The 18,729-nt window shown below is 38.5% G+C and overlaps 1 protein-coding gene across 3 annotated transcripts in view; it reads left to right on the forward strand.

Annotated features, from left to right (window-relative positions):
* The window catches only part of PCSK5 (proprotein convertase subtilisin/kexin type 5), a 404,636-nt gene that overhangs the window by 115,069 nt on the left and 270,838 nt on the right, over positions 1 to 18,729 (forward strand). For all 3 annotated transcript variants that reach the window (XM_074330572.1, XM_019736691.2, XM_019736690.2), the window contains exons 4-5: positions 4,725 to 4,868; positions 8,556 to 8,632. In XM_074330572.1, the coding sequence (XP_074186673.1) occupies positions 4,725 to 4,868; positions 8,556 to 8,632 (221 nt within the window). The remainder of the gene's footprint in view (positions 1 to 4,724; positions 4,869 to 8,555; positions 8,633 to 18,729) is intronic.

The raw sequence follows: 18,729 nt of genomic DNA on the forward strand, positions 1-18,729 counted from the left end.
TCAAATTTTGTAACTGAGAAATGATCCTCTGTCAAAATTACATTATAGTGGATATGAACCATGATTCTAGCAGAGTTGGAATGCTGGTATAAATGGGTGGAGTAAAACATGGTGATTCATAGAAGGCCATTTAACCAATGTATCAGAAAATAATTGGGCACTGTTCTCTCCTCCTATACCTCATCCCCAGTTTCCAGCCCCCAGCCCCAAATGTGAAAAATGTGGTATGCTGGATCTACTTTCTAACAGCTATCCTTACAAATGATCAATTGCTTTTTCACATTTGCCTAATCAACCTCTCCAGAAAATGAAGAAAACCATCATCTCACTATTTTGTAGTAATCTCTCTCTCCTTTAAAAACAAACAAACAAACAAACAAAAAAACCCAAGGTCTTCTTCTATAAACTGTTAGGAACATAGATGCCGCCCAGGAATGTGCTCTTATCAACAAAAACATGAGCATAATAACAGCACTCATTTCTTATGTACTTTTATCTTCTTTAATCTTTATAGCAGTTCTCTGCAGTCAAATCACAGATCAGCTTTTAAGACTTTAGGTAACTTGACAGTCATACAGCTCGAAAGTAGCAGCGGTGGAATTTAACCTTTCCTCTGCCTGATTCTCATAGTTAGTGTCCTTAGCTGTTGTGCTGAGTTTGGTGGTGGTGAAACATACTGGGCTTCTTTGGACTTTCTGGAAAATCCACAAATTGAATAATCATCTTTGAATAATTTAACATTGGATCTATTTTGTCCAGAGGTATCTATTTTTTTTTTTTTTGCGTGTGTGATAACAAAGGGCAAAAGAAGTCCATCAAATTGACCCATAAATATAATAATAAATGTCTTAAACTTCCCTAGCTTAGTTTAGGTTTTCAAAATCCTGTGAAGGCATCTTCAGTTTTGGAGTCACAGAATCTCTACTTTTGTTTCCCAAGGATTGCCCATCAGCTTGTGGCCTCACAAAAATTCAAGGTCAATTTCTTTAGGTAGCCTTAAGAAAGTAACATGAAAGAAAGATCTTCTCCAAATAAATGCAAGAGGGAGTAAAAGTATTGCCTGAATCTGTGAAGGGGCTAACTAAGACTAGACACTTCCCAGAAGTTCCCAAGTACTGAAGAGCAGATGTCAGACCCATTGGAAGGGATGACTTCATCAGCAGTGGATGGAGCTAGACTGACAATGGAGTGAGCTCTTTCCAGTGGTATGCTGGCTCCGCCTTCTAACAGCTCATGAAAACTTATTGTTACACATTCAGGAATTTTGTGAGCGTGGTAGTTTAAAACTGCCCATGTGAGTATTTACACCATGGGAATTAGCAAACACTGTAAATAAGGAATTGTTTTTTAATAACTGGCTTACCAACACATCACTGGCTATTTAGTAAAGAAGTGAGCTCCCTGTCATTGAAACTATTCAAATAGAAAATTGGTGATTTCCTAAAAGATGTGTTGCAATAAATGCAATAAGGAATAATTAGGTCTCTAGATTCTTATCCACCTTATCACTTGAATGCTCTGATCGCAGTGCTTTATTACTTATTTGCAAGAAACACCTCAAGTTCTGAATATCTTTTTTTCCCGTGACCTTTCAGATACTCCCCATATTAGATTATCAAAGTGAAAGTATCAATTGGATATTTCCCCCTTTTCCCCTTCTACCAACACTACCTATTTTGGCGATGTAAAGAAAAAAAAAAGTGGTACAAAAATATTTAATAGTAAAGTCAGATTCAACAGAAGCAGAGGTGGGAGAAAGAAACCTAATTGCTCCACTTTTAACACACATGTTTTCCATAGACGGCTGGTTTTCTTCAATTTTCATAATTACAATTTCAGGCAGCATCCCTCCACTCCAGGACTGTTATCCCATTTGTGGGTTACCCATTTCCTGTGCGTTTCCTTCCTCTGGCCCACCTCTTGGCCACATTAACATTACTTTGTGTCACAAATGATACCACGGGTTGCCAGAGCAGGTTTGGAAATAGAAAAAATGAAATGGAAACCTGTCAAGGTTGCTTTGTGTTAAATTAAAGTACTTGGTGAGAAGAGGCCGAAAGTCTTGGCTAGAATGAGACTTCATAAAAACGTAGGCATTTTGGAAATCTGCACTATTTCTTTTGTGATCGTTAACCAAGCATTAGCTAGCTAGATATCTCTGATAAGGTTGCAGCAGGAAGCATAATGACAGTTGTGAACTTGGAAATAAAGTTGAGGATATAATAATCTCATTTCTAGCCTGCAAGCAATTAACCAGTATTTACTGAAATCCTAGTTAGTTTAAATCCTACTTGTTTTAATGCATAGTCTTCTATGAAGAAGACAAAATTTACACACAAAATTCAATAGTCAAAGTGAGTTAGGGATTGGATTGTGTAGAGAGAGACAGAGACAGAGACAGAGACAGAGACAGAGACAGAGAGAAAGACTGGCCCTAAGTTCAGGGCAGGGGATGAGACAGACGAGTCGGCTGAAGAACACGAAGAGGCTTTGTGAGAGGAGGTAGGTCGTGAGCTGTGCCCGGAAAACTGGGGAGAGATAGGGAGAGGGGAATTTGGATCAGTGTAGTAGTAGAGTGTGTGTGTACAGGGCCTCAAGTGCCTGAAAGACGTCAAGCAAGGGAGAAAAAGATGCAAATATTCATAAAATATATAAGCCCCTGTTTTCTATCAAATTAATATTATCTGTGGTAAAAAATGGGTACATCCTTTGTTAGAATGATTGCTTGAAACTACTCAAGTGTATTTGTAACATTCAACAAAAGGCAGTCTCATTTAGAGGCTAAATTATTAAATTTATGTCAGGGGCATCAGAGGTATCTGCGACTAGTTACCATTTGCTTTTGAGGGATGAAGTTTGGAAAGAGATGAGCTTCCATTTAGGTTATACTTACGATGACAGCAAAGTCATGGCTACAAAGTCCTGGATGACCTGACTTTGGTTTTCCTTCTAATTTGCTGCCTTCCATGCCATTCTCTCCCTCATTCACTAAGCTTCAGGAATACCCACCTTCTTTCTCTTTCTTCAGTGTGCTAAGTTGTTTCCTACATTAAAGTGATTACATTTGTCATGTTCTCTACCACGACACTGGACTCTAGGCTCTTGGGCAGATGAGCTCTTTCTCATCAATCATGTCTCAGCTCATGTTTCACTTTCTCAGAGACTGGAGTCATTTTCTGAACATCCCACCTAAAGTGGTATATTCAGACCCCTCAGCATTCACCATCCTATCACCATCTTTAATTCCTTTACAACATTAGGAGTGCTTTGAGTGGTCATGGTTGTTTGTTTGTTGTCTGTGTCTCCCCTTTACAGGGATCATGAGGACAGGGAGCTCATCTGCCCGTTCACTGCCATACCCAGCATGTAGTAGGTGCTCGATGAAGTATATGTTCCATGAATCGATGGCAATAGGGTCTCCATTATGCTTACAGCATGCAAAGCTCATGTCCCAAAATGCTGAACTAACAAAGCAGGAAGAAAATAGTGAATGGTGACAGACCTGGGTGGCTTGTGTTGCTGTGGCATTATGTTACAGTACCTCTCTTTTTCTTTGTTCCTCTACTGAGTCTGAAGAAGCTGACAACAACACTACTCAGAGAGATATTTCAAAGAGATGGAACTTTGAAGGAATAATTATGTGGATTGGATGAATGCTAGCACAGTACCGTGTTTCCCCAAAAATAAGACCTAGCCAGACCATTAGCTCTAATGTGTCTTTTGGAGCAAAAATTAATATAAGATCCGGTATTATATTACATTGTATTATATTATACCCGATCTTATATTAAAATAAGACTGGGTATTGTATTATATTATATTATATTATTATTATATTAAAAACTGGGTCTTATATTATATTAAAATAAGACCTGCTCTTATATTAATTTTTGCTCCAAAAGACACATTAGAGCTGATGGTGCAGCTAGGTCTGATTTTTGGGGAAACATGGTATATCAGGATGAGCTCCTCATTAATTCTCGATATATTTGTATGTGTTAGCCATTGTAATACAACGCATAATGAGCTAAGATTCGATGTTTCTGCAGCCCACCCCTTGAAGCCCTCATACACATTTTCCTGTGTATGTCACCTTTCTGGACTTTGTACTATTTTTCTTCCCTTCTCAAAGTAGTGCAGAATGAGTGTCTACCCCCTACAAACTATGGTGCGACAGCCATTGTTACTTTATTGAAAGGAGATTGAAAAAACTTATTTTTTCTTGTCCATGGGTTTCTAACAGTCACACACCTCTGGTGGCACTGTACAAAAGTTGCCTGAGTTAGTCCTCATTTGTAGCTGGATTGGCTTCTAGGTGGCCGGTTAAGAAATAATAAAGCATATGCTCTTCAGTTACCTAGTGTGGATTTAGAAATGAAATGCTACAGTGCCATTTTGTATGTCATTAATACATGCTAATAATAAAATGATATATCCATTATTCTGCTGTTGAAATATACTTTATTTTGTTATGTTTTCCCAAAGAATCAGTGATATCAGAACAGGTCAGAATTGGCACAAGAGATTTCTCTTTCACTTGCCTTCCCACATTTACCCTTCTGCCTTCCCCTATTATCACGCTAGAGATCCGTGCTTCTACTTTAATAAGGAATCCACCAAATTTCTGTTAATTTTTAATGCATTATCTTAACAAGTAGGTAATTCTCCCATCTCCTCACTATTTGGTAATCTGCAATGTCCAATTTTCCCTCTTCCTCCTTTAGCACTGCAGTGACAACACACATCCCTGCCAATCAGACATGAATATTGAAGGAGCCTGGAAGAGAGGTTACACGGGAAAGAACATTGTGGTCACCATCCTGGACGATGGCATTGAGAGAACCCATCCAGATCTGATGCAAAACTATGTGAGTGTTTGCTGTGGTCAGAACACCTTCCCTCCTTGGACGCAAGGGAACTCGTGGTAGGATTATCAAAAAGGGGGGAAACTACTGAAAAATGCAGCAAACATACAGCAGTCTCTATATATTGGTCTTGTCTTGTATGTAAGAGACGCACTCTCAGTACAGGAAGCAGGCGATAATGCTTTCAATTTTCAAGTGCCTTTGATGTTCTGATGGCAAAAAGCAGATGATAAGGTAGCAGAAACCCCACCACCAACGCCACCTGCTACGGACAATAACCGCTCTTCTCAACGTCTCATGCACACAGCCAGGCAGCACTCTGTTTCTTTCATGGAGAAAACTGCGTTTAGAACTTTTCTCAAGTTATTCTGCTGGTCTCTTTCTCTCTCTGCCTCCTTTTTTTAAAGAACATTAATAATCAGCATGCCAGTAGTCCTTAGGAATCAGTAAATTCTTTTTCTTACGAAGGAACAGCAATTCCAGAACTCAGAGAGAACATAAGATGAGCCCACAGTCACAGAGCAAGCGAAAGTGCTGGACCTCAGTACTTTCCTAGGCAACTGTGGTCATGATATCCTGTGCTCACTGCAGCGTGGGCGGGGCAGGGAATAGCTTGTTCCCCGATGTAGGTCAGGTTTTGCCTCAGGGGTCTCCGGTCTGCTCTAGCACCGTGATATTCACTGCCTGGAAATGTGTCAGTGACCCCTCTGTCTTCTACTCTTCAGAATTGTCCCTTCCATCAGCTTCTCCTCCCTAAGTTTGGTGAAAAGTTCCATAATTATCTCCCAATGTGACATTCTCTGTCTGCTCCAAATTCGTGTTGCCTGATACCTTGATGTTCTCCCTAAAACATTTCTTTTGTCACTAAAGAGCCTGCAGTGATTCCCTGTTACGTGCCAATGACAACTCTGTGATTCCTGTCAGGGCTCAGCAGAGACTCCTGGCAGCTCCCACTCACACCCTGTCTCCTGATTTCTCCTCTCACCTCTTTTCTATTGACAACTGTTTCTACCCAGGGACCCTGATATCCCTACATACCCACTTAAACTTCAATTGCTTTTACCAACATCTCTCTCTGTTCCTTCATGATTCCTTTTAATTTCAAAATTCTGGCTTATGTGAGTTTTCCTTCATGTTGGTATTGAAAAAAGTTTCTCTTCACATTGGTGATTTTTCTATCAGCTGACAAGTTTCCTCTCATATCCTTGAAAATACAAGCAGCTCTAAATAATGGTGAAGTCCACGCCCCCTTACAGGACTCATATTGACCCTTAAGGAGGAAAGTCATGGACGAGGGTGGGGAGCATTACCTCGTGTTTATGGAAGGGTCCCACAGAGACTCCTGGGCTATAACTGGGAGTACTACATCTCCTCAGATCTTTCTCTTCTGTGTTCCACTTCATGGTCACTAAGGGAATGACTTCAGCAAGCCAAGCCCATCCCACTGTGCCCTGAGGTGGCAGAGAATTCGGAGATGGTCCTAGCCCATAGGTTCCCTCTGCACATCAGCACCAAGGACTTTCATACTAGCACGCCTATCGCCTCTCCTGTTTGCTCCTCAGTAAATGGTGGACACATCAGTGGCCCTAAAGGAGGTTGTCCTAGACTCACTCAGAGAGGATACGGCATGGGAAGGCTTGGTTTCTCTGCTAGTGGGACTCAATGTGTGTGTTTTTCTATGTCCACCGCTTCTCTGGACTCTCTTCCTCATGAAACAATTGATGTAGAAATTGCCATATATTTTCTCCAGTGTTTCTTTCTCATTTGCTCAGTCTCACTTATTTTATGACTGTTAATTTCTCTTAAATTAGTTTTTCTTTTGTTGCTCAAACCCAAAAAGGCTCCATTTTATCTTTGCAAATACAACACTTCCAAATCCATTTCCTTGACACTTCCAACACTATCACTGCCTCCCACAGTCACCCACATTTCTGACCTATGAAAACATCCCTTCACACAAGACCACCCAATATCACCTTACACTTACATCAACTTCAACTAGTTTTCTTCCTGGTATTCTACCTATTGCCCTTTTTTGTTTTAAAAATTCAGCCAAGAAACTTCACAAATTAATTTTTTACAATAAAATTGTAAAAGAAATTGAAATAATTTCTCCTTAATTAGATGACTTTAAGGTTAAAAAAAAAAAATGAAGAAAGTGCACATTCATTTAGTTCTTATTTGAGCAGAACATCTGAGCGGCTGCCCTCACCCTACCTCCAAGCACACTCAGATAAACTTGTGTCTTTTCACAGCATAGGATTTTACCGCTAAAACAGAACTTCACTTCTGTCTCCTCATTTGATAGGGCAGAAACCGAGGCCTGAAGACTAAATTGAGTTAATTTGGGTCCTGTAGATCTCTGATTACCTATCTCCTAGCGAAGAAGTCTTTCTTGTCATTTACAATGTGTTTTTTATGGTGTGTTCCTGCTCCCCACTGCATTATAATGTATTTGATTAAATATAAATAGGTTTAACCTAATTGTAATTGCATTCTTTACTTTTTCCATTTTATTATCCCCCTTGAAAGAAAATTCCAGAATGTATTTGTGTAATTAGCAGTACTGGTGCCCTCTCAGTTCTCCTAATGTCAGAGCTGTGAGGAGTAGAGAACAGTACATTGGATGGGGTATCAGACAGCCAGCCTGGGTTCCAAGTCTTGGTTCCACAGACAATTTGTTTCTTGCCTTTGGCCAGGTTACTTAACCTGTCTAGGGCCTCTGTTTCCTTATAAGTAAAATTAGTAAGTTACACCAGCTACACTCCATGCTTTAATGACCACTAAGGGGCTACATGTCCCCCTTTGTACAAGAAACAGGGACTTACTATTTTTATGTGTAATGTGTATTTTGCTTAATTCCCCCTAAACATTTCAGACTATATGTACCATAAGTTACTTTCAGAAAGAGAAGCCTTTGATAAAGATAGTATACAAAGATTGTAATTACTTTCACTAAGACTGAAATCAGGTATTGTCATAAAGCATCATAAAATTCAAAACATCCTAAATTAGTTCTATCTATAGTGATATAAATCTGGTTTCAGAGATATTTTTGACTCATTTTGAAACCTTGACATATAATAGAACTTTGTTCATTATTTTGATAAGGCCTTTGGGTATTAGTAAAAAATTTGAAATGTAAACATTTTTTATACTAGATAAAACATCTGAAACCAGACAGATATTGCCTAATAGAGATCATAACATATCTGATATAAATTTCTAATAGTGACTTTTAATTCACCTGCCAATTTTTTGTGAATGATTTTTGTCTTTAAAAAAATCTTTGAATTTTGATAAGGAATTTGCACACTTGAGAAATGAAGATAGAGGCAGAATCCATGGAGCATAAATCACTTTGCTTCTAGGTAGCAGTCCAGGAGTACTTCACAGAAAAGGTGGTAATTGAGGACATATTTGAAAAAATTTGGTGAAAGGCCAACTCTGGTCTGAGAGCAAAAGTGTGGGCAAGAATGGACTGGGCACTTCTTTGGTCTGTGGCAGGGGAAAAAATACAACACTGATTATTACTGAACAAGGCAGCCTGATTCCACTGAACCATGAATGTGTTATTTAATCTCATTACTCTCTTTTAGAAATGTGCTTAAGAATGCACGAGCCTTCAGGTTAATGGCTAATTAATGACTGGCTGTCTCCCTTCTCTTGCTCTCTCCTCTGTGGCCATAGGATGCTCTGGCCAGTTGTGACGTGAATGGGAATGACTTGGACCCAATGCCTCGTTACGATGCAAGCAACGAGAACAAGTAAGGCCCAAGTGAGGGGTAGCTGGCTTGTGGCTGCCAAGGAGTTTTGCTTTTCTGCTTATGCTGAAGGAAATATTTTTTTTTCTTGGAAATCCTTGGTAATAAATGATCCTTAATTTGCTCTAAGAGAAACAAGTGTCTTTCCACTATAGCTTCTGGGTAATAAAAAGGGACAGTCCATATGTTAAGAATGGTTGCAAATTGAGAAAGAATGGAGAGAGAGAGAGAGACTTTTGGGGATGACTTAGCATGTCCAGATCTTGAGGGCACAGCAGCTGGGGAATATTGCCCTTCAAGAGGTAATTGACCTGTGACCCATTTGTTTAGGGATGGGGTGCTAAAGGGAGAGGCAAAACAAAGTATCCCCCGAAAGAGTTACGTTACTCTGTTAAATTCAACAAATTTGATTGAATACTGTGCTTGAAGTCTCTTTCCTCTCCTCTTTGTAGTGATTGTTTTTTCCACTAATATACCTGAAATACTACTTGTAAAGTTTGCCATGTGAAAAAAAACGTTTCTTATCTCCATAGTCAAGAACCATAGAAACCCATTTAACCGCATTGTCACTTTCCAGTTAGTACAGTAGATTTTGTGAAAGCAAATGGAAATGCACATCTAGTTCATAACAGAATATCTTGATATTCTTCTGAAAGTAAATGGGGATGGTATTTCTTGTTCATGATGACCTAGATTCTTTAAAAGATTAGTAGATATTTCTAATCTATAGGTCACATTAACTTTTTTCCTTTTACTGCAAAGCTCCTGCAAGATAATGCTGTGATTTAGATACTATCATTTGAATTTTTATGTACGTATTTAGTTTGGGAATTGCAGCAGTTCCAAAGAGAGGTGTTGTGCCCACTTATTATGTACTATTTCCAGCCTGAGCTTTTCTTTAGGGAAAAGTTTCTCAGCTTGTATTATTTGATTAAGTAAGTCAGTAAGTTTAGATAAAACTATATGACCTAGATAATTGTGACTGTACATGGGTTCTCTTTTTTTCTCTTTTTACCATCGACCAAGAAGCCTCACTAAAGTTGCTGTGGAAAATATGCTGTTTGTTAATATTAACAACTGAGTAAATATTACAGATCAGATTTAGTGGTGAAAGCATGCATATGCAAATTGATGTAGATAGAATTTTCCAGAACTTTCTAAACAGAAAGAGTATGGAAACTAAATTAAATTGGATCTTTTTCTTTCAGACTTGGTCATTGCTGTTTAGATTACACTGTTTAAAGTTGTAGTACATTCCACACCAAGGATTATAATTGAGGCAATGTGAGCTAATGTATTTAACCTAATTTACAAACTAGCATGAATCACTGAAGAAGAAACTTGAAGCTTCAATACTTAAAAAGTCATCGTTGATAAATCTCAATGCACAGCCTATTCTGTTATAATGTGGCATATGCATTCCTAAAAATACTTGCACTCTGAAAAATCTCAAATTACAGAGTAATAAGAAAATGGAGTTGGAGCTCAACACTCGAAAACTTCATCAGTGACATACACAGAAATGATAAGGACCTATTAAATACAACAGCCCAATTTTATCCATGTGGATTGGTTAAGAAATATATAAAACAATAACTATGACACTTTATCTTGAAAAAAACCTGAAGTTTGCTTGTGGAAGTGTGTGTCCATTACATTAACTCCTATTTACATGCCTGCCTCTCTATGTGCAAAAGAAAAGGAGGAAAAAAAACAGATAAAGATTAAAATTTTTACAAAGAATGGAGAATTGAGAGGAAAATTACAAAATAGGCTAAGAGGGAAAAGGGGACAGTTAAGCAAAGTGGAGGACACCCACCAGGATGACCTTTGGGAGGAAGCATGGCAGCTTGCAAGTCATTGCGAAGTGAGTAGAAGGAGAGTGATCTGAAATTATATAGGAAGTAACAGCTCCCGGTGTGGACAAGTGTGGGCCACTGTGGTCCTGTGGTGTGTAGCTCTGTGTGTTTTGTGTATTTCTAGAGGGTTTAGTGCAGCTGAGTGTGTTTTTTACATTTACCTAGAATTTCTGGGACAAAAGTGTGCAAAAACAGATGCAAATTTCCCATTATGTTCAAATTAGCCTTTAACATATCAGCCGTTGTTGATTGGTTGATGAGCTATATCAATCAAAAAATGTGCGTTTTCAAGGCAAGCATTATAGCAGAACTGATTGTATTATATCCATTAGCTAAATTTATCCCATCAACAATTACATAGACAAGAGAGAAACAGAAAAGCTATAGGAAAGTCTAGATCATGTTAACATGTTGCGTACGGATCACGAGAATCTTCGTTTTTTTCTGAGCCATGTGTTAAGGACAGATAACGAGAATTCTCGTTTTTACTGTTGACTCTTCTTACTTTGCGTATTTTATTGAATTATTTGTAGAATAATTATTTATAGAATAATTTATTTGTAGAATCTATTATTTATAGAAAAAATAATAAATGACATAGAAGCATTTACACTTTAAAGAGAAGAGTGCATTTTAAAGTCGTTTCTTTTAAAAACCTGCCAGAACAGAGGTGTATGAGGGATTTAAACCCCGCCGTACGCAACGTGTTAACATCCAAAGTGTCCTGGTACAGGATGTTGTGAGACAAGAGGGGCTATAGGTAGAAAATGAAAGTGTATTGTGCCCTGTAGCCAGTTCTGTCTGAATCTACATGTGTTGAGTTTTTGCACTGAAACTCTAGGGGGTGATGGTGACTGTTCTCCAAGGATGGGTCTGACCTGTGACTAACATTGCTATTCACAAAGCATATATGTAATGACAACTCTTTGAGTATTGACTTTGATAGCTTTTTACAGTCTGCCTTTCAAAAAATATTCTTGATGAAGATTCCTTTCAAACTTGGCCACTCCCCAAGACCTTTGCAAGAGAATCTCCATGGTCCTGCTCACTCTGAGGTGTTCTCAGGTATCCTGTTTTGGCCCATTCTCAGCACTGTCCATGGTTCACTGAGTATGGTGTGGATCTGATTGATTATTGGAGGGCACAGGTATTGTTCCAGTTATGTGCTTAGATTTGTAGTCTTGACAGTGAAATATGGCATTTTCAGAGGTGTAACTCCAGTGCACCACCTCTGTTTTACAAAAGTCAGCAGTTACTTGGGACATCAGATGTCCCTTTATCTCCTTTCAAAAGTGCTGGCCTTTTTTTTAGCCAACTATAAGCATGTATTCAGGCATTTAGGGTTAAGATATCCTCTCTGTTCATTAGACCATAATTATAGATATGATTAATGGATCTCTCTTTAAACGTGGATCCATAGACAGATAATTCTGTTTGAAGAGAAGTCACTTGCCGTCAGGTAATAAGAGTGGTTTTGGGTTTGAAGAGCTGACTTTTAGCCTTGGTTCTCCTTGATTGTCTTTATAGTCTTTGAGCTTAATGACTCTGAGCTTTAGTACCTTTTTCTAATCTCTAAAGTGGACATAATAATACTTGTAAAGAGTAGCAATAAAATATGTAAAACACCAAAAATACTGATGACTGTATAATAGGTGCTAGATAATTATAGCCATTGTTATAATTATGTGCTCTATCCCTTTATCCAGTTCTTGATAAATAATCAGTTAAAAATTACAATTATCTCAAAATATATATGCATATGAACATTTCAAGTCTGAACTAATTCTTGGAGGTCTTTATTTCCAAGGTTAGAGGTTTAATTAGGTCTGTCTGCTTCTTTAGGGGCTGGGTGCTCTGAATGATTCAGTCTCCAGTAAATCTGTTTTTCTTTAATCCATTTCCTCACCTCCGTCGGTGGTGCATGAGTCCTTAAATTTGATGTAAGGACTTTGATGTAGGGATGTAAGTTAGTGAAGGGGAGGAATTTCTAATCATCATCAGAATAAGGAAGTTGAGGCATATGCTATGCAACTGCCTCCTCATTGTACGATCTGACCAGTAGGCTTCAGAGCATATTTGATGTTATTTCATACTTGGCTCTATTTGTACATTCAGTCAACAGGTATTCATTGATATCCCACTTTGTAAACAATGCTGTGCTAAATGCTTGAGGGACACAATGGTGAAATAATAGAGGCTACTAACTAATGGGTTGAGTTGGGAGTTAACTTACTACAAAGGAGGTATACCATTGGAAGCGTTTTTTAGTACTAAGAGGGAATGTACCCTCACAACTTCATGCAAATCATTTCTCTTAGACTTACATGATTACATTTCTAGTGCCAAAGCTTTGGGGCGAAGGTAATCGCCTCTGGAGTACAAAAGTTATTAAAATCCCTTTCTCGTCACTTTTTCAGGTCCCCAAAAGGTGGTGTGTCAGACCTAAATAACTGATGCTAAAGAAATAGCATTATGAGAGGAGTCCAGACTACTTGTCGTCCCATTCATCTTTGCCTTCATTTATATTAGTTAGCAGAATAAAGCTGACTGCATTGTTCTAGGCTTAAAATAGAAAATGCCTCCCTATAAATGAAACAGCCTCCTGGCATTTCATACCACTACTCCTATTTCTGATAAATGAATTATTGATGTCTGAGTTAGATTGTCCCTCCCCTAGGTTGCTTCTTGTTAAGTGTTCCCTCTGCTTAAAAGTCATAGCAATGTATTTAGTGGAAGATGAGACCATGATATTATATTTTGAGTGTGTGATATGTGGGACCAGAATCCAATTCCTTTTCAAAATAAACCAGCCCATAGGTTAAAGACTCATTTTCCAAAAAGAATGAATTTTTCATTTTGTTTCTTATCTTTGTTTCTAGGAAGAGTTAAGCAGGGTGGATGGAAGCACATTTCTTCTGGTTCTTTAGTCTTCTTTCACACATAATTTCTGGTTTTAGGAATGTTGCCATGTTACAGAAATTAAAGTGATGTGTGTGTGTGTGTGTGTGTGTGTGTGTGTGTGTGCACGCGCGCGCACGCGCTTCCTTCTCTTAATTCTTGCAGGTGAGGATTATTGTCAGGAGGTAGTGTTCCAAAGCAAAGCCAATTAATATAGACAGTGTTTTCTCATTATACAGAAATATTTTAACTCAATACTAGAGGAAAAAGCTACACTTTAGATCTATGACCTTTAGCTCTATGACCTTAATGCTTCTTAATGTAGAAGAAACATTATTTCTTCAGGATTTAGCCAAATATGTTAAGCTAAAATGATCCTATAGCTAAATAGGTCAGACAAAACCTACCAAAGAAAAGTAAGGCCATTGTCAGAGGATGATTTGTTTTCCAAATATTTTCAAAATTTTTCCTCTAATCCTTTTACAAAATAACTGCAATACCTAAACTATACTACATAGTAGTTGCCACATCAGTGATTATCAGATGAATTTGTTACATTGACCACAGATGTACAGACTAGATGCTGAATGTATACAAAACAGACAGCTGTGAAAAATATCTGACACTTTTCATATATAGCCATAGATTTTATGTCCATGAAAGAACCTGCAACGGATATTTTAGAAAATTCATTTCTATCATATTGGTTCATGATGTAATACATAGAGATAAGTAACAATTTGATCATCTTCTAGGTTCTGGGAAGTATATCCGGGTACTGGGGCCTCACAGAAAGTTGTAGAACAATAGGAAAAGGCCTCTCTCAGACCAGAAGCCAGCCGTCCCTCTCCCTCCCCCTCAACAGTCATGAGTCACCAAGTCCTGACAGTTCTCACCGTTTCAGTCCTCTGTAATAGATCTCCAAAGACACACACCCCCATCCATTCCTCCACGCTAGCCTATTAGTCTACCCGCCTTCTCTCACCTGCATCCTTATAAAATGTCCAGAATGGTTTCCCTGTCTCCAGTCTCACCCCATCCTGCTGAGTGATATTTCTGAGCCATTAAAATCCTTTAATGTCTTGACATTTTGTTAAAACTACAAGACCCTTCATGACCCCAGTCCTCCCTCATTATTAACTCTGCTCTGCATGTCTACTCCCCCTCCCCCTTTATTGCCTGATAGGACTTGTGGAGTTCCCTGAAAGAGCCACAACTGTTCAACCTTCCATCTGCGCCTGCATGTTTCCTCCTCCCCCTTCAACTCCTGTTGGTTCCCCTGTGATGCCTTCCCTCACCCTCCCTCATCTGAGCTGGTTGCCCTCCAGTGAGTTTTTATGGCACCTGTGAACTTACTTCTTTTATGAAGGCCTCCCTATTGTAGATATGATCACAGTTACCAAGGTAGGGAACAGAGAGGCAAGAACAGATACTGAGAAGAGGATTTCCAGTCGAGTTTGGGGTATAAAATGTCTATTTCGTCTTACTTACAGTAATTATAAGAGTACTGACCTGATTGGCTCATCTAGATGAATTAGCAAAATATATCCCAGTCAAAGTGGTAACCTATTAAATGGTGTTCTGTACATAGTGGACCTTGTGCTGCATATCTTTTTTTTCACCTTTCACCCTTCTGTGTACCACAGAAAGCTGATCTTTAGAGACTGCATTAATGGGCTCCTTTGCCTTCTGGGTTCCCGTTGAATTTGTCAGTAGAAGGCGCAGGCAGGACATCAGTAGGATGCAGAAGAGTGAAGAAGGGGTGTTTATTCTTGGCTCCCTCCTTGCTGAGGCACTAGGGGTTAGCTTCGTCTCTGAAGATCATAACTCCTGTGAGGTGGCCTTAAGGCTGACCTCCTAATAAGAACTAACCCTTTGTGGGTATAAATAACCACTTCCTTCCCAAGGCTCCTTAAAGCTGTGTTTCCCAGTGTTCCTAGTTTGGAACTCTGCTCTGTTCCCTATTGGTTTCCCCAGACCCCTCCCACATCCTTATGAGTCCGTTGATAAATTTTCTCACACTACCCAATATAGAAGACCCCAATGTTTCCTGATTGGCCCTTGACGAACACAGATATGTTAGTTCTTTAGCCTGGCATCTTTGGTAAAGAAAGAAAGAAAATACTTGAATTCATATATAATTTAGCTAAATGCCTGTTTATTCTCTAACGAGAGCTGAATAAATACAGGAAATGTATTTCTAGGTTAGATGAGAGGTATGTAGGAATTCTAGGTGAGACGATTGGTCATCTAACCTAACATTCCTACATACCGCTCAACTGCAGTGTAAATATTCATTCTTATAAAGCAATGCATTAATTACTCCAGGGTTTATGGTCATGATTATGCCGTTTTCAGACTCCTTTCTTCTTCCCTTTGTTAGTTTCAGTGTATTCTCCTCAAGGATTTGGGGACATACTCTCTAGGGGATCTCAGTAACAGTTTTTATAAAAGATCTGATTGATGCTATACATTAAAATGAGGTTTGAATATAATTTATGCTAACCCAGTGGACTATTGACATAATAATTGGTAGTTACTTCAATTTAAATTTCTGTTTTGAAAGACAAACTCAAATTCCTGAGGCCTCTAAAGCAGATGGAAATTGCAGTAAGGGAAAGAGATAAGCATCCTTTTTAAATAATGGATTAAGCATTTGAGCCGGGTTTCCAGACAGGTGTATTTATTTATCTTTCTCCTTTAATCTTCTCCTCTAACCTCCACCTTGAACCTCTATATTTTCTTCTGTTTCCTTATATCTAGAAATATTTAAAATTTAGGGCATGAGGACCTTGAGAAGTCAATGCTGGGAGTATATTTTTTTGTATTATTATAGAGCATTTGAGAAAGCATTCGATACTTTTCAAATGTAATTAGCCAGTGGACACTCACGTTAGATTCTAAATGAGAAGGCAAACTAAGAAGGAAAAAAGCCCTTGTTTTATGTATTTCACACACTATACAAATACCAAAAGAACATGCTGAAAATATAATCAAACTGCAGACTGACTGACTGTTCATTTTAATATTATCAAAATGCTATTTAGATATCGGATGCCTTCTCTTCAAATGAAATGCCCTCTAAGTTACAGAACTAAAGTTAGAATTTTGTTTTTACGAGCTAACAGAGATGTCATAGTTTTTATGTTTTAGCAATTTAGTTAATTATAATAGAAGCCTAATGTTTCAGTCTACTTAAGGTAAGTGCGTGTGTTTAATATCAGTGGTAGACGTACATTTCAATTGCAATCCTTAATAAAGGTGGAAAGATAGAAAATATGTGCTTTAGATCAGAACATATTTGTTTAGTTCTCGTTGAGTAGGTCACCAAAGAAGGCAAGGTGATACAGGAAAGAAAGCTGTGCTTTCAGATGAGACCTGGGTACCAGTCCCAGCCTTGTTGTTCATTATATCTGTGGCCTTGGAGAAGCATTCTTATCAGAGCCTCCCTTGCTATATCAGTGTCTCAATGTCCCTGTTTAACTTAAACTACCAATGAATCTGTAAGTCTATAGGAGTTGCTATATGACTATATCTGAATACAGTGTGAGCAACTGATAATAAAATTTGCACATTTTCATGTTGTCTCATTTACTGCTCACAGCAACCCACATTCAGAGAAAACCTAGAGAGGTGAAGTGCCTGATGTCACTGAGTGGCAGAGTCCCAATTTGAGCTCATTGTTCCCACACCATCTATGTACCTTCATAGCTAAATTAATTTGTGGTTAGGTACATGAGGAATTAATTGCTGTGTTGAGGACGTGCTTCTGTAAGTTTACTACCTTGAGAGAACTGTAATCACCAGAATGAAGCACCACCACTGTGATCAATAAACACTCCGTAGCCTGGCTCTGCCACGTCCTGGTACTCAGGGCTCTGTTTCTCCGGAGAGGGGTTTTGTCCACAAAGATTGCCAACACCTTATGCATATGTGACTGTGAAAAATAAAAAAGACCACATATTACAGAAAATGATTATATAGACCTGAGTTCATAATGATGTTGTTCTGTGGGAATGAATGAAGGCCTCTCAAATGAGACTAGAGGCTATTTATTCAGACCTTACTCTATCTAGGAAGGGAGCCATCTACCATCACCTGAAGAGACTTGAAAGCAGACACAGAACTAGGAAAGCTTTATAGTAAAAAAAAAAAAAAAAGAAGGCTTTAGGTATGGTCTGATCAGAGGGTGGCATAGGAAAGCTAAAGCTTGGGTCTCTGTTCTCAAACACTTCTAATATACATTAACAGGTTTTTTTAAAAATAAGTTTGAATGAGTACCGGGTAGTCATAATGTTTTGGGAAACTACATAAAAGTGCTTCACATTTCTTTACATGGAAACATGGAAATATGTTTGAAGTTAGAATCATACAGCTGAAACCATTCCCAATGTTTTTTCACCAAATGACAACCCTTGAGAGTACAAGTATTAGCTTGATCATAAACCCTGGAAATGTGGGCTATGAAAGAAAGATTCTCTATAGGAGGAGAAAACTGTGTCCAAGGAGAGTCTATGGGCATCAGAAACCTTTTCATACCCTGACAAGGGTATGGAGTCTTATGTCCTGCTTTGGGGATTATGGCAAATTCTCTTGCCTATAGAACGTAGCTCAAAGGAGTTGAAAAGAGCAGTGGCTACTTGTGATTTTTCAGCAGATTTGAATCCCCACTTCCTCCACTGCGTGTTTTTATCACAAGCTGCCATCTCATGAATTTTAGAAAAGAGACCTTTGTTACAAGGGTTTACCTCTTCCTATTTTTAGATATCCCTATACCATCTGCATATAATTTACATATGCTAGTAAATGCATTTGAATTTGCATGAATTGCAGATAAAATACCTTGTGACATCCTGGGCCAAGATTAGCTGACTGCTGAAAATTTTGGATGACCTTTTTTGCTTTTGGTGGGTTTTTCCTCCACTGAGATTCATCCTCACAGGATCACACCCCCTCCCATGTCTGTCCCAATTACCAAATATAGACTTTCATTTCCTCCCCAACTTTCCAGCAGCCCCTATATCAGATTGTCACAGATCCTTTTCTTTTTCCACTATCCTGATACCTTAATCTTCCCATAGGCTCTGGCATAATATTGTCATGATGCAGGGAAAGAAGCACACATTTGTGTGTAGCAATTGCCCGTCTCAGCACTAGTTTATATAGTTTCTACTAGGTGATTGACTAGAACTCAAGTTGTTCAGCAGTTTTCATTGTGACTTGTGTGGTTAATTTTATTTCATGCCTGACTCTTTTGTCAAGTTTGTTTATTTCTTTTTCCTTCCTAAAAGAATAAGCCCCTTTAATGCTTTTCAAAGAGTGGAAATATTTGAAACAAAAATA

The sequence above is a fragment of the Rhinolophus sinicus genome, linkage group LG04, assembly GCF_036562045.2.
Source record: "Rhinolophus sinicus isolate RSC01 linkage group LG04, ASM3656204v1, whole genome shotgun sequence".
In the NCBI taxonomy this organism is placed as follows: Eukaryota; Metazoa; Chordata; class Mammalia; order Chiroptera; family Rhinolophidae; genus Rhinolophus; species Rhinolophus sinicus.